Below are 17249 nucleotides of genomic sequence, written 5' to 3' on the forward strand. Positions count from 1 at the left end.
CAAGTTCTTGTTCAACATCATCCACCCACTGTCCAAGATTATCAAGAAGAGTGAACACGGATTGAATACAAACTTCACTTTGACCACCACTGAATCCATGAACTGAAGCTCCACTGTTCTCTGATGCAGCTGCATCAAGAACAGATAAGATTTCCTCTGTTATGCTGTGGCGTGCCTCCTGAGTGCCATGACAGACAGCATTAAGAACTAAGTATGGAAGCAGATATATTGCTGTTTGCATATCATGACGTACAATACCTCGACAAGCATTGAAGATGCTTGCACGAGATCCAGTAGCATGTACAATCAGTTTTTTCATCCAAAAGAAAATCCATCTTCTAAATGACATAGATGGGTCGTAAATAGGGCCAACAGATGTTGAGTCAGCTACGTTAGGAAGCTGAAACCTAGATGTTAAGCATGGGGCTATTATCTCTTTCACATAATTAGAAAACCTATCCCATAATTTCTGTCCCCTATTATTCATACCATTACCGCCATTGGTAGTCTTGATCTTCGTTGAAGCATTCTCATCAAGTGACGCCTCACAACCAGCAAACTTTAGCAACTCCTGTATAGCCAATGCAGCAGAGTCTTGAATGACAGTATCAGGTGCAGATCTAAATGCCCGAGCTAGATGCTTGTGGATCAGCTCAAATATGAGGTCATCATCAGAGCATTGAATTTTGAAACGCTGACATGAAAGGCCTTTTACCTTAGCAGGGTCAGCAGCACCAAGGGCTCCAAGACAATCAGCACAGACCAACTTCAACCGCTGCCCAACTGTGGTCCTTGATTCTTCTGCACATCCTCTCAATAATGATGTGATCAGAGAACTCAAAACATCCAAGTCTGAACCAGTTTCAGCAGTGATTAGATCTATAATATCCTTCCATCTCAAGTTCAAAAGCTTGCGAAGCTCACATGCTACCATGTACCTCACATTTAAGTTCTCATGATTTAAACCATCAACTACGTCTCGTAGTTGATCCTTCAAAGCCATTGTCCCACGAGCAACCTCAATTTCTTTGTTCACTTGCATCAAAGCAGGTATACAGGGTAGCGGGGGGAACTCAGATATATGCTGCTTTAGGATAACCCTATTCTTAAAAACAAGTTCTTCTAAAATTTTTACCACTTTGTCCAAATGTATTGAGGGATTTTCTCTGTCTCTTTCCAGGAAGGGGAGAAGAGAAGCAAAAACTTGAGAAATTATGTGCTTAATGCTAGATGGTGAAACTTTAGCCAATTGCTTTATGAAAAAATGCAAGACAGACAGCCCCTCCATTTGCAGAGATTCTTTATCAATAGCATGCAAGAGAAGCACCATTAGTTTTGGCACATAAGTATTAAGATGAGAACCCATCATTCTAATCAGCATCTCAATACGGTGTAATGCTTGTTTTCGAAGCAAGAAATCATCAGAATGGAGCATTTTTCTGTCTATGCTGTTAAGAAGGCCAACAAAATGACTCCTCAAAAAGCCTGGAAGATCTTCTGCACCAGTGAGAACTTTAGCAATTTCTTTAATCATCGGAGGCACTCTAGCTAACCTGTCAACAGTTAGAAGAATAAGTTAAGGACATGCAAAGCTCATGTACCCTTTGTTAGAAATATAATATAAAAACCATTTATGTCTCTTAGACTAACAGCTTGAACTTTCGGGTAATTGATTCACCATTCATAACACGGTATCAAAGTCTCTATAACCATGTTTTATAGAGCTCGATCCTTGCTCCCCCATTCTTCCAATACAAGGTTAAATTTGAAGCACAAGAGTGGAGAGTCTATGCAATGTTCGCACTTCAAACACAAAGACTACCCACTTGAGAGGGAGTGTTAGAAACAAAAAAAAAAAAACTACTCATGTCTTCACCTAACAACAAAAGCTTTTGGGATTGTTGGTTCTTGTCATGACACTCTTATTTACCATTACTTAGTTTCCTGTTAGAACTTCGTTCTAAAAGTATGAAACCTTATGTTTGCTTATGATTGAAGTCTACAAGAGTATCATGAAAGAAATGAATATGCAGGACTTACCATAATTGCTAGTCAATCCCAATAGTGAAATAAACCAGTTTCTGATAGTCAATGATGAGTGAACAAATACAGACTAGTAATAATAATAATATTAATAATATAGTGTATAACCCGTATTATTAATTATTACTAATAATAACAATAATAATAATTTGAGAAAATGAACTAATTGAATGTAATCAAAATGTCGGTATCGTGTCGGTGTCCAACACTAACACGTGTTGAAAACCCGGATACGTCTTCGATCAAAATGTGCTCAAGAAAGTCCATCCACGAAAAGAGTGCAATCAAGTTTCAGAAAACATCATGTTACCTTTTGCTTATCTCATCTGAATCACCAGCATCTGTAAAGCATACAAGTTCATCTAGAAGAGTAGGTAAAGCAGCTGAAAATATTTCCTTCTTGTCAGAATCAATCTGTGCATGGTAAAACTGCACAGCTGAAAGTAGCTGTTGGTCATCTGTTTGATGAAGAGCAAAAGCAAGCACTTTTGGCAGCCAATTAACTATCAGACGCACTGTTCGGATCTTTGATACCGCTATACTATCACCATTAAGCTCCTTGTCAGTGTTCGCAAGCTTGGCCAACTCGCATATGGTGTCAGCAGCTTGACTATTATACTGCTGAGCAACCACAAGCTTTGGGAGAACAGAAGGAATCATTTTCTGGACAAGTTCTTCAGTCCTAACACCAAAAACAGCTTCTGCAAACTCCTTCACTAAGATTCGGTGGCTGACAAGTCTCTTAGAGAGATAATCATACAGTTCATTACGAATATGAGCATCTTTAGAAAGAATTAGTTCAAGTCCTCCTTTAAGATGGAAATAACAGGATTTGTGTATTAATCTTGACGCATTCATCCTCACAGTCATGTGTTTGCTATCAAGCTGATCAACCAACAGTAGAAGAGAAGATGAGAACAGTTTGCTACCTATATCAACAGAAACCATTATTTGTGCTGTACATTCCATTAAAGTCTCTAATATATGTGGACTATCAGCAACTGTCATGGCATGTTTAACTGTATCCAAGAATTTTTGCTCCTTGGTTTTGTCTGTATCTCCAGCAAATATTAAACTCAAAATACGATCATCCATAAAAGAACTAATATGACCGCAAAATGCATCTCTCAATTCCTTGTTACTACTAGTCAAAAGATAGTCTACACATTTTATCCATTCAAGCCTAGTACTGAGCAGAATATCAGGGGCACCATGTGCAAGGATCCGATGAATAACTTTCACACAGGAAATCTGGACATCCTCTGACGATTCATCAAAAAGAAGGTCAAAAAATAAAGATTGCAACTGCATGAAATTACAGTCCAAACTAACTTGTGCGTCTGCTCCACACATCTCAGATCCAAGAACGATGGGAGGATGCCGCTCATTGTAATTGCAAATAAATTTTTTATCACATTTTGAACAGCTAAAACCTTGCATTAAATAATCTATCGTCCAACTTGATCTTCCACTTTTCTCCTTTAGAAATAACTTGCATTCGTTCCTAGGCAGACCAGATACAGCTCTTCTGCATCCATAAAGGCATGACAATAGGCCAAGAGATATTGGAAGAAGTTTCCTAACCTCTTCATCTGTTCTTAGGTACCTGCATATTGTATGGAGACAAGTAAACAGCCAGAAGACATGTCTCTCCATCATTTCATTCAAGAGATACAACTTTCATCCACATACTTCCATGTGATCCAGAAACTTACAAAAAACAAAGACATTACTGGGAAAAAAACCAAAAAGAAACTGCTTAACAATAAGGACACCCATCATAAATTTGAAACAACGAAGACTGTAAAGAACCAAATCATTTATAGAATGGGCAACTCGCGTAAAGGAAAAATATTTTATCATTTCAAAGTTTGTGATTCATAAATTGAATCCAGCTAGACTAAATAATATCGAAAAGCAAGTTCAGTGTGTATTAATGATGATTTTTGGAACATATTGATATGTTTGTATTTAAAACAGAAAATCCATTCTAGGATATAGATCCAACAGTTCAAATGAAAGAGAATAACTTAAGCAAAAAATATAATCTTTCAATCAGCTCCTGCAATTTAGACATTGAAATTAATATTTGAGAAACTGAAGTTAATGATGCATCTATTTTCAAACTAACCAAACGACAAGTCTGACCACATGTTATTGAAATCTGTAAGCAAAAGCATCGACATAGTTTTCTTACTCCATCCTTTTAATGACAGGAGATGATATGTCAAGACCAGACCACAAAACCATCACTGGCATAGAAATAGCAGCTTCAATTCTGACTTCTCCAGCTTTGTCTTGGAGACCCAAATCTAAAACTTCAAAAACAACTTCACTGCTCAAGCTTGGACCTAACTTCGATAATACTTGAAGAGAAAGGCATTTGGTTTTCCAAGGCAGCTGATTATCAATAACAAGGAGCACATGAGTCCAGGGAAGTTTAAGCACAACAAGCATAAGGTCTACGTGGTAATTCCCATCTTGTAATGGATTATTCTGTTTGAAAAGGGCACCTGATTGAGAGAAGTCACAAGTGACCCAGGTCAGGAGAATGGAATAGCAGACACCACAAACATGAAGTATTAGTAAATTAAAGGATATATCGAGAAAAATCAGTTAAATCCCCATATTTGGTTGCTTATTGTTAGTATTTTTGCCCCTCAAAGAACCTAACTCAACCCTCACTTAATATACAGAAGAGCACAGGAGAACGGTGCCATGAATCTGGAATGCTATTAGCAACAAGATATCAATAAATTAAGGAACATTTAAGAAGAGCCATGATTGGCAATGGTGGACTTGGCTGTACAATATATTCAAGGCTCCAATATTTACATACACAATGGATAACAACTCCACATGCAATATATTTATTTGAAATAACAGGCTACTCTATTTCCAAATCATTATGATTTTCTGTTCAAGACATAAGTGGCATTAGGTGAGAGAGGCTAAAAAGGTTTGTTCATTTACAAAAAAATTATACCTGCCAAAATCCAAAGAATCCAATTTTGACCATTGAGACAATGATCAGAATGCTAACAGTCCTTATAATTTACTTGCCATCAAAGAAAATCAGACGCAATGTAATGTAATCACCTAAAAAGAAGTATAATATTTTTATGCGAAGGAAAAAGTAGAAGTTAATTCAATTAAGGTTAGATCCAAAGCTTACTTTGCAAAAGCAATACACTATGAATTCCTTGTAGGTAGGTGGAGATATCTACAGTAATTGAATTCCCTTGTTTCGCCTATAAAGATGGACAACTTAGTTTTGTTGGAATTTAAACAAATAATATAATAGGAATTTGCAACTGTTACCTACCTACCTGCTCAGCTATCCAAGGAAGCCATGCAAGCATCTGCTGGAAGATTCTGATAGACAGATCGCTCTCTGGATATATAGAAAAGGCAATGCATAGAACGCTAAGTGCAGATAAAGCAATATCTGGCCTCAAAGAGCCAGGTCCAACAGCCGGAGCATTTAAAGATTGAACAAATGACACAAGAGATTTATTCATATGGTTAGCATAATCTTCCACTCTTTGGCAAGTAACTATACAACTATATTTGCATTCCACCTCAATACTGGCATCTATAACATCAATTTCTTCATTTAATTTTTGGCGTTTGATCTTTGAATTACCCATATCCTGAATGGACCTCTTTTGGCCATGCCTCATGCTTTCAGTTGACTTGTTTTCATTTGATAAAAGGGCTACACTATTGTTGTTTCTTTGGTTTCCCCCAACAAGATGTGGACCAAGAGTAGATACCGCAACTTGAAAGCACTCTATCAAAGGCAAACATGGGTCCGGATGATAGAGTGCAGATATGAGATGCTCTGGCTTCCAAACATGAGGGGGGCAAACTTGAGCAATTCTAGCATAAGCACTGCATAGTGCAACCTGAAAAAAATACTATTAAGTCCTCTTGATCAATTCCCTGCTTCAAATCTGTAAACTTGTAGAAACTGGGGTGAAACTTCTATGAACAGCTCTATAGTTAACTAAGATGTTCTAACAAAAGTAAGTATCAATGTTAACCTTAAGTTCCTGGCTTTTGGTTCTCCACAACGATCCAAAGAATACACCGACTAAATCAGCAGCGGTTAATTTGACGATATCTTCTGGACAGTTAGAGTGGAGTGTATTGAGGCAAACACCCAACGATGAATCATAAGTTGTGTTTCTGCAGGTGAGCTACATCTTAATGTTGTACACCGTAAAATACATAGGAAAAAGATTATTTACTTTGTCTTGTATGCAGTGCTTTTTTTTCAAAACATCGTAACGTAATACAAGTAACCATTTAATCAAAAAGAAAGCAGACTTCTATAAGAAAATCACTTTCCAAGATCCTAGCCATACACTCATAGTTTACTGTAAAAGGCCATTCATATGAAAAGAAAAAAGCAAACATATCCAAACCTGAAAAAAGGAAGCCCCTCCTTGTCCAAATTCAAGATAATAACCATTGAGCGGATTAAATTCTGATAAGGAATGATATCATAGTTTGTGACCGTCGCAACAATGTGCACAAAGTCAAAGCATGCCTTCGAGAAAAACATAAATTGTCAGACAATCATATCATTTCCGTTAAATATAAGTAAAATAAGGTGGAAATACTCAAATTTCAAACTCTCATCAACCATCACCCACCATATGCAAATCAGAATCCCCATAGCATAAAAGAGAACACGCAGCAGAGACAAAGGAAGCATGAATCAATCCTTCAACATAGAGTGTTCCTTCAGTTAGACATTTACCAAGAAGTTTCAAAATCCAAGTTGCAAAAGGTTGCCACCTGGTTTTGCCAGTAAGGTCAATCAATAAACCGCAACCATCAACTGGTTTGTTCGTTGTTGGAAGATCTTCAACTCCAGAGAATGACTCGGAAAAACACTTAATCATGACACTAGGGGATCCATTGAAACTTAGAGAAGCCACATGTAAAACATCTACAATGTAAAAACAAACAAACAAAACAAAACAGTTACTAAAAGAAACAGCAGCATAAAAAATTAATCAAACAAATTGAATGTTGATATAAATAATGAAGTTAGGAGTATCTGATATGATCGAATGAGAGCATGAATAATTAATTATAGTTTAGTACCTTGAATGAGGAATACAGAATCAACAAAGAACTGTCTGTAAGAATCTCGAGCACCGGAGCGAAGTAAGGATAAAAGCGAACCGATAGCTTCAAAGAAAACTCCATGACGAGATCTGAAAGATAAAATAAAAATGAGAAGGAGAAGGAGAAGATAGTGAAAAGCGAAAAGCGAAAAAAGAGAAAGAAGGAAGGAAAATGAGAGACCGAAAGAGAGGTTCAGCGAAAAAAGGGAGTAAACGAGCGATGATTGGTAGAATAGCGGTGGGTTGACCATGGAAAAACACTCCGGGGAAGTTAATTGCTGTGCGAGAGATGAGTTTCACTACGGCAATCACTTCTCTCTCGTTACCTGCATTAGTATTATTGATTATTGATTATTGATGATTGATTATTGATAATGATGAAGAAGAAGAAGAAGAAGAAGAAGAAGAAGAAGAAAAAGAAAAGAAGAGTACCGGAGGAAGTAGGGAGGACGTAAGCGTGGAGAAGATTGGGGAGGACGGTACGGAACCTAACCTCCAAAACGTCGTCGTCGGAAGGGTTGTTAGGAGATGGGGAGGAAGAAGAGGATGCAGCTATGCGTTCACGAAGTTCGTGAACTAAGCTAGACAGGTTTGCCTTCGCCATCCTTATTGCTATATCATTCACTCACTATCTTTATTTTTTGAACCAAACTTATAATAATGATCGTTATTGTTTTTTCTATTCTTTTCATCTTCCCTCCCAAAATGTTGTTTACGGTTTTATCATTCAATTCAATTTCGTTTCCTTTCCTTTCGTGTATATTCACACACTGACCCTCGAGGGTCGGTCCATTATAATAGGAGAAAAATACTTGGGCTTGGATCTCACTACATACTTTTTACCACCTACACCCTCACTATTGCTACTCAAACTTCCTTATAATATGGAAACCGCTTTTCTTTCCAACAACTGTTTCTTCCGTGTTTCGTTTACTTTGCGAAAAAATAAAAAACAAATATATCGGTATTATTTTTAAAAGTTGGTTATTAAATAGATATGATACATTTGACTCTTGTTATTTTCTAAAATATATGTTTAAATCATTTTTTCTAAACAAAACAATTAAATGAGGCTAAAAATTTGAAAAACAAGTCTTTTTCAAAACTTGGGCTGTACAAAATAAAATTAAAATTTTTGCAAAACTCAAATTTTGAGTTTTTCTGAACTTGTATTTTGCTCTGAAATTGATATATTTGGGATAACTTGATTTTAAGTTTTTTAAAATAAGTTCTGAAAAAACTCAAATATTGTATTATTCATAACATACTTTTATGTGTAACTAACTTAAAAGTTAAATTTCACAGTATATAATTAAATAGATAAAAAATTTGAAAGTGATTAATTAATGGTAAAATACAATTTTCAGTGTGCTTGTGAAGTATAATGAAAATTTAGCTAACTTATATTTATAATCTTTTATTTGATTTAATTTCTGAATAAATTTTTAATTTTTTTGCCAAATATAAAGAATTAAAAATGAAATCTATCTAAGAATTGCTGTGTTATAGAAATCCACCCCGCTTTATAAATGCTTGCAGGAGCCTTGGCCTAACAAAAAACTATACAATCATATAAAAAACTAGAAGAGAAATGTGATAGAGGGAGAGAGATATTAAAAAGGTGTGGGTTTCACAAAAAGTTTTTTCTCGTGGTGAATGAAAAGAAAATGTTGGGAACATATTTTTTTAGGTTATTTCTATTTTTATAGATGGTTTTAAAAATGTGAGTAATTCTAGATGAAGATATTTATATCAATTCAAAAAAATATAACACTTTTCTGTTACAGTCTCTTATTTAAAATATTACATCAAATCTTTTATATTTATCACATTTTTCTCTCTTTTTTAACTCTTTTTTTTCTTCTTACAACTACGCGATTGAGAACAAAAGGCGTAAATAATCTTAAATTAATCTAATATAAAATTGTAAATCCATTACAAAAATAAAAAATCAATACTGAATATTAATTAATTTTTTTTATGTTAGTTTGTAAAAACTGCATCAATCGAATTAGTTTTTTATATATTTTTTTCAAAATCAAATCAAATCATATATATAAAATTAATATTTTTAATTTTTACTAGTAAAATATATTGTATTTGTATATTATTTGTTGCTTTTTAATTTTTTTATAATAATATTTTTATTTTATTTTTTAAATATTTAATATATTTCAAACATATTCGTATTATTCTAGAACATTAAATTTTAATATATTGTATATTATATTTTGTATCAAACCTATTACTCTACCACATTTTTTAAATATTAATATTAATATATTTTTTTAAACTGTAATTTAAATATAAAAAATCAAATCAAAATAAACCATTTGTAATTAAATCGGACTAAATTATAGTTTTTTAAACTTATCAATCAATTTTATTTTGAGATGAAATAATTTCTTGTCTTAAAATCAACCCAAACCACATGACAAACACCCCCGCAAACAACAATGGACTGTGAGTGGGGAAGGAAACATCTGGAGAGGGTGGGGAAAAGAAGGTTATGGAGAGTGGAGAAAGTGTATGAAACAATAATGAGTGTAAGCAAATTGACCCATACATATGCACCACTTTTTGAGTGGCGCATGTCACGAACCTCTCCATTGCATGATCTACAGTTATCACCATTTTATTGTTTTTTTATTAAATTGATTTTAGATTTATCAAATTAGTTTTCATATATTTAGTAGTATTTGATTGAAAATCGATTTTGTTTTAAATTGATTTTAGTTTTAAAGTTATGATTTGTAGTTTTTTACTTTAAATATTATTTTTACACCGAAAGTTATGCTAAAATCCTTTTTAATAAATATGTTTAGACTTAAATTATTTTAGACTCAATTTATTTTTAATTAAAATCAATTTATTAAATAAATACATTTTAATTATGTAAAACCAAACACACATAAAATTTTAGCTACACTTCATTTTAATACAAAAAAATATCCATATACTCAAAAAAAGTCTTCAACAAACATTAGAGATAAAGAAAATGGTAAATAAATGATGTTTTATTTTAAATAAAAATTAATTGCTATCACTTTATTTCCTAACTTAAATTTATATAGAAAAAGGGGAAAGAACTCAGAGAAAAGTAAACTACCACATCATAGCACTTATATAATCACAATCTATTTGCATAACCTTCATCAAGCTGTTGGACCAATTTTGAAAATATATAAACTAATCACATGTGTTCACTAAACTATCAGTGTTATTCCACTAAAAGAAGAAAAAAAATTGTGTTACTAGATTGAGGCGTGGTGACGGGCACTCCATAACTATAGAGGGCAAGAACAATGGGAGGATTGAAGAGAAGGTGGAGAAACTTAAGAACACATAGGATTCTAAAGCACATTAGAGGAGTGATAAGGGTTTTAGAAATTTGAAATATATAAATAATTTTAAAACATCGTTGAATTTGGTGAAATGCGGAGATATTAAGCTCTCCAAACAGAAGGAATTATATGCAAGAGGTTCAGAATTCAATATCTGATATTAACATTCCTCCTCTCTTTAACATATATACTAACTATTAACATTCATCAAGAAAGATAAAAACTGCACCCTTATAATTTATCTAGAGCTGGGACATGGTAGAAATATAGAAACTTAAAAGTATAGAGATTCAGTAAGGTGGTAGATAAGAGGTAGCGACTAGTGCTCATTATTTAAAGAAAACTGCATGAGAAAGGCATGTACCAAGAGACTTTGATTTATATCAGCTATAAACTAACCTTAGTAGGTATATCAAATTAATCTACAGCAATAACCAAAAGGAACTCTTTACATAAAGCCTATCTTGCTAAAAGGTAACACTTGGAAGCAGATAATGCCTCTGCACTGCTAAGTACATGGTGGATATCTTCCTTCTACTCAGCCTGTGATTGTCGACCAACTAGGTGGAAGACGATCAGAAGTGGTAGGCACAGCTCTAACGTTGACGTCGAGAGGCATGAGACGGTATTGAATGTCAAGATCCCTGAAAATCTTCATCAACTCTTCAATCAGAGCGGACCTCCTGACAAATCTTTCTCCCATGTCTTGGAAGTTCATTCTATGAGTCGGCCAGACCGCCACTCTCACCATGTTCAATTGTTCATGATCCTTCAAGACTATGAAAGGTGAAGGATACCAGTGCTCCTTCTTGTTATCAATGTAACTGCATTGTAGTAGTCATTAGCAATTTCAGCTCATCAGACATATACCAGCAAAAATATACATAATAGGTAAATGAGAGACACCTTTTTTCAGTACATACCTATGTATTCTGTGTTTCATAAGTGAAATCTTTTCAACTGGGGTAGCTACATGAATACAGAATTCTAGAGCATCTCCCATGTCGGGACTGCGGTAGAAATTATGTATGGCCTTAGTAGCAAGGACACTGTTAGGGATCACAATCTTTTGATTATCGAATCTCAGAAATACGGTTGTCAATATATTCATTTCTTCTACAACCATCTGAAATCAGTAAAGCGAAAATGGGTGGAGGGGTATAAAATTAGACCATGTTTGCAAGAACAGAGAATCTATAAACTCCTAGAGTGAGAGATAAACATTACCTGGGTCGCATCAATTTCACATCTATCACCCACATCAAATGGATGCATTACAAATAAGAATATAATTGCTTCAAATACAGTCTTGCAGGTGTTTCCAAATATAAATGCAACCAAGACAAGCTGTGAGCTGACAAAGAGAAGAAATTTGGTGGTGGCAATTTCCAATATCAAGAGCCAAATAACCAGTATGATAATGGCAACTAAAAAATTGAGCATTCGATGAAGTTTGTTGACAGCCGTTTTGGTGTCATTCAATGTCAAAGCAAGTGCTCTCCTCTCCCTGAAGGCATTCACCTGGACAATAAAATGCACAATGTTGATGTAAATAAATACTACAGAGGTAAACACATTACACTTGAATGTAAAAACATCGATGACATCAGGCACCAAGGAAAATATAGACTGTGATCTTGATGTAAATTTTGTTCGTAATAAGATCCTTTAAAGCATGTGAGGACAGACATGTATGATTGAAAATAAGAACAAGAAGAAACAAAAAGACAGTGCCAAGGTTAATTAGATGCAATGATCTTGTCACTGTGCTATTGCACAACTGTCTTAGGCAGGGTCTAAGAATTAAATTAGCTTACAATTTCAAACTGAGCTTATGTAATATACTACTATGGGTTGATGTTTATAACAAGTGAATAATGTCATGAAGCCATATTGAAAATTTGATGAACATCAATGAAGTGCTACTCGACTTTGCCTCTATGATGCAAACAATATTCCATCAGACAAACAATAGGAAAATAAAAAAATAAAAAGGAAACATATGCAACTATAGGTAGTTAATCTCAGATAACGGTGCGTCGCGACCAACCTCAAAAGTGGGATAGGGCATTCCAAGATAGGCGGAATAACTGCTATTTTTGGACAAATTACATAAATAATACAATATAAATTTATATTTAATGCAAAATTAACAAATGACTCAAACTCTGGAATCAATAATAAAAGTCAACAAGTCTTACTCTTAGTCAAAACATACATTGAAATACCAACAAAATTCAAGAAAATAAAGATGATGCATATCGAAGACTTTAACACATAGTAATAAAATAACTAAAAAACTCAAATGCATGTTCTAGCATAAGAATCAAATATAAGCATGATCTTCATTAGCAAATTCTACTTCTTCTTAGGTAAAAGTAGAAACAACAAAATAGAGAAGGAAGAAATAATAGTGGGATCTTAATGGAAAATGTTGGGATTAACTCCGCCGGGATAACGGGATCTTGTTTCACGCTGTCGCGGTCAGGCACTGCACTGCACCAAGACAGCGGGATCTCGTTGGGATATAATTCCTAGGTGCAACTACACGGTTTATGTTTGTTAACTCTTACCACCCAGTTCTTCAAGGCAGATTTGCTGATTTTCCCAGTATCGGACGCTCCTTCAAAGAGATTTATGGTTTTTATAGCTTCATCTTCTCTCATAAAACGCATTAAGTCCTCGGGGTATATATACCTGCAGAAAAAGGAAAGCAATAAAATGACAGAGAGAGAAAGAGAGTTAGAGTAACCTTTTCTTTATTAGTCAATGGTCATCACAAAATACCAAATTAATGTTGTCACATAGCCACAGGAGAGAGAAACAGAGTTGGAGTAACACTTATAAGTCAAAGACCATTAAAAACTTTCCTTAGGTGATTTGGTCATGTGGCAATAGAGGCTCCAGATGAGAAAAAACATTAATTGGGAAATATTCCAATTATGATAGGTTTGTGAATCAAAATTCTGAATAATAACAAAAACCACCTTGGTGAAAAATTCGTACATAATAAGAGAATTTTGAGTTAATCATCATAACAGAAACTAAGATCAAAAGTTAATAGCTTGCAAATGCATAAAAAGATTTAGCCAAAGTGTCAGATATGGAAACAAGCAAGATATAGCAATAAAACATAATTGGCAAGTAACACTAGCTAGATAAATGGATTACCTGCAGCCACGCCTAGCAACATTCTGAAAGATTTTCTTAGCGGCTGCTTTAGCCTCATTTTCACTTCTGATTTGTGTGGCACTCTCATCATCAGCAGTGGAATCAATTATCTGCTCATCCAATGTAGTAAGCGACCCATGCCGAACCATATTCATTAACCTCTTCATATTCCAAGCAGATACATTGTTATGATTCAGCTTATGCAAATGATCAATAGTTATCCCACCACCACCATTCCCAACCCCATCATCAGACTTCTTGGAAAGTGGCATTGAAAACTTTCCACTTTTAAATCCAGGGCTTTTCTGAAGCAAGCCACTCTTCAACCTTCCACTCTTGATGTTAGGAAACGCGGTAGCTCTAAGATCAGGCGGTATGGTAACACCGGCATTCTGCAACTTCTGAACCTCATCAGCAAGCCTTTCTTCCTCCTCTTCGGCCTTCCGAATTTCCACCAGAGGTGGCCCGGAAAGTGTTTCAATCACGAATTGATTAAACAGTGACTCTTGAATCCTATCAAAGTAAGTGCTGACATGAAAAGAAGAAGCTAAAACCTTAACCACTAGAGTTTTCAACAACCAGACCAAAGTACCCACCAAGAAACAGACCAAAACCTTAGTTACATATTGAAGGAAATCACTTTTTGTCTCCCTTTGAACTCTCTTATCAAACAAAAAATGCCATGCAATCAAAACAAGACCCAACCAAACACAATTTTGCACAGCTTTCCTCACACCATACACAAAATAAAGAACCCTTTTCCTTAATAGGAAATTCCTCTCAATGCAAAAAACAGCAATCCTAATAACCCAATCAGAAACCAACCTACCACAGATTAGAACAAGAATCATTACCTCCCATTTCCACAACTTGAGCTGCCAAAGATTCTTCTCCCTCAAATTAGGAACACTCAAAGTTGTTACTAATGCACCAATGATCAAAATCAAACTCAACCACTCAAGAAGAGTCCAAAGGCTAAAATGGGTTTTCTTATACTCATCTGGAAAATCCTCTTCCAAAAAAGGATCATCTTCATCTTCATCAACTTTCTTTCCGAGCATCCCAGAAAATAACTGACCCGATTTCATGACCCGGCCCGACTTTCTGTCGGGTTCGTCGGGCGGGTCCATCAATCTAGACCTAGTTTTGGTTTTCAACAACGTAGATTTTCTCTGCATGGAAAGATTCCTTTCGAACGAAGCGTTAGAGGTACACCTCACGACCTCGCAATCACCACCGTTACCTGCCGGTGACGGAGACCGACGACGGTCATTATGCGGCGGTTGAGGAGGTCTCTGAAACTCAGCTAACGACGGCGATTCCTTGCTGTGTCTTCTCCGAAAAGGATCGTTAACCGCATCGATTACACTAGAAGCTGGTTCTTCAAACGAAACCTTAAGCTCGCGTTGTATAATCGTCGGAGATTCCTCCACCGGCGTTAATTTTCCGTCGCCGTCACGTTCGTTCTGAAGCTCCTCCATTTCCAAATCCATATCAAGCGACATCTCGCCGGAAGCTCTCTGTTTATGCAGAAACTTTCCAATTAGCTGCGACGGCGGGTCCTCCGGTTGGTGACCTTTGTTGCGGAAATCAAAGCTCTCTTCGCGCGCATTGTCGCCGGTATCATTCCAGAAATCGTAGCTAGACTCTCTCCAAATCTTGTTCCCTTGAACAGGTTCAACCTCGTCGTCGATCTTAACGACGACATCTCCGGCCATCGGCAAAGACTGAGTGACGCGGTGGTTGTTTTCGTGATCGAGGAGAATAGGGAGTTGTTCGTGATCGGAATCTGGATTTCCGGTAGCGGAAAACCTTCTAGAATGTTTGTTATAAGAAGCATAAGATTTGAATGATTTTCTAATAGATTGCATCAGGGTTAAGGTCTCTGGAAAAATATATTTTGATTTATTAAAAATATAAATGACTGAGAAAGTGGGAGGTGGAAAAGTAGATATTTGGTGACCAAGAAATTTTTTATAATTTTTATTTTATAAAAAAACATCACTAATGTAATGTAATGGTATGCTATTCTCTCTCGGATAGTGCGCGGACGCGTGTATAGTGTGGGAGAAATTAACAGACCATATGAATGAAAAAATACTCTTCACGATGATGATGATGATGATGGTTGATGAAGGGAATAGTATAATGTTTTAAAATTGATTGCAGAGAGAGAGATGTGTTGCGCTGATATTATTAGCAGTTTCGTTTTAATTATAAGTTGGTCTGTTATATACTTATGCGCTACTCCTCTCTTTCTTCTGGTACAACCGCGTATTCTGCTATCTGCACCATCGTCTTTAGTTTTTTAATTATTTTAAAATATCATGTGATTCATTATATGATAATGTAAAACCACAGACAACTGTGTCTGTCACTAGGTTAGGTTAGGTTAGGTTAGGAGTTTTTTTTTTTTTTCTTACTGTTTTCTTTGTCCCAAAAAATACCAGAAATTATTACCAAATGAAAATATGGTTATATATATTCAAAAACAACTCAATCATTAACTTGATTCGGTTCGTTTAAATCATACTAAACGAGTAAGTATATCTCGAAATCTGCCGACCTGAATACCAATTTTATTTGTTTAAATATGTTTCTAACTGTATCAAATTTTAATATTTTAATTTTGAAATAAAAATATAATTTATAGTTCTGTAAAATTATACAGCTAATAATTTTAGTCTATTTTAAAATAAAAATATATTTAACTGTTTTTTAAAAAAAATTTGAATAATTTTTTATAAATTTTTTTAGAATATTACAAAATATTCTTTTATAAAAATATATAATTTTAAGTTAGGGGGAATTAACAATTAAATTTTTAAATGTAAAAGCCTAATGATAAAACTAAATAAAATATAGACCTTAAAATCAATTTTTGAACTTACTTTTTGTAATGGAAATTTTTATATTACTATAAATATACTTGAAAAAAAATTCATTCAAAATATATATATATATATATATAAATTTAAAATGTTGAAATTTTATAAAAGAAACTAAAACATTATTTTATTATTTATTATGTTTTAGTTTTAAAAATTAATTAACATTTTTTAGTTTATGAGGATAAAATGGTGTGTTTCATTAAAGGCAAATGTTATTATTCCAAAAGAAATTTGACAAAAATGAAAAAATATCATTAGCGGTATGAAACATTTTTTTACTTGCTATTTTAAGTACGATCAACCATAATTTAATTGATTATATTCTAATTTTTTATGAATAAAAACATGAAAATCCAAATAAACAAATTAAAAGTATACGAAGAATTGAGCTCAACAAATTATCTTTTAAGAGGTATACAAAGATAATCATAGACATACAATCAAATATTTTAAGATGAAAATCAAGATCATAAATCATTCACTATCCACCATAGATGATCCAAAGTAATCAATCACAAAAGAGAGTAGATCAATCTTTATGAGGAGATACAATAGTTGGATTTAATGCTAAACATAGATACAAGTTAGCATATTAATTTATTAAGAGATACAATGAACTGTATATTTGAGAAGGAAAGAGAAAGTATGAGTGGGAACTA

General features: G+C 34.4%; 2 protein-coding genes across 2 annotated transcripts in view; both read right to left on the reverse strand.

Moving 5' to 3' along the window:
- LOC101507285 (serine/threonine-protein kinase ATR) overlaps positions 1 to 7936 on the reverse strand; it is a 14128-nt gene extending 6192 nt beyond the window's left edge. The window contains exons 1-11 of the mRNA XM_073367491.1: positions 7617 to 7936; positions 7366 to 7510; positions 7162 to 7274; positions 6705 to 7003; positions 6474 to 6598; positions 6090 to 6234; positions 5373 to 5951; positions 5219 to 5294; positions 4241 to 4556; positions 2354 to 3649; positions 1 to 1553 (exon numbers count right to left, since the gene is read on the reverse strand). Of these exons, the coding sequence (XP_073223592.1) occupies positions 1 to 1553; positions 2354 to 3649; positions 4241 to 4556; positions 5219 to 5294; positions 5373 to 5951; positions 6090 to 6234; positions 6474 to 6598; positions 6705 to 7003; positions 7162 to 7274; positions 7366 to 7510; positions 7617 to 7788 (4819 nt within the window). The 5' untranslated portion in view covers positions 7789 to 7936. The remainder of the gene's footprint in view (positions 1554 to 2353; positions 3650 to 4240; positions 4557 to 5218; positions 5295 to 5372; positions 5952 to 6089; positions 6235 to 6473; positions 6599 to 6704; positions 7004 to 7161; positions 7275 to 7365; positions 7511 to 7616) is intronic.
- Positions 7937 to 10827: 2891 nt separating this feature from the next.
- Positions 10828 to 15719, reverse strand: LOC101508226 (mechanosensitive ion channel protein 6-like). Its single transcript, XM_004497154.4, has 5 exons — positions 13700 to 15719; positions 13102 to 13225; positions 11756 to 12049; positions 11452 to 11654; positions 10828 to 11352 (listed from the first exon to the last, which is right to left on the reverse strand). The coding sequence occupies exons 1-5, from the start codon at positions 15568 to 15570 to the stop codon at positions 11067 to 11069; spliced, it is 2778 nt and encodes a 925-aa protein (XP_004497211.1). The 5' UTR covers positions 15571 to 15719; the 3' UTR covers positions 10828 to 11066.
- Positions 15720 to 17249: the final 1530 nt, after the last annotated feature.

The sequence above is a fragment of the Cicer arietinum genome, chromosome 4 (assembly GCF_000331145.2).
Source record: "Cicer arietinum cultivar CDC Frontier isolate Library 1 chromosome 4, Cicar.CDCFrontier_v2.0, whole genome shotgun sequence".
Taxonomy (NCBI): Eukaryota; Viridiplantae; Streptophyta; class Magnoliopsida; order Fabales; family Fabaceae; genus Cicer; species Cicer arietinum.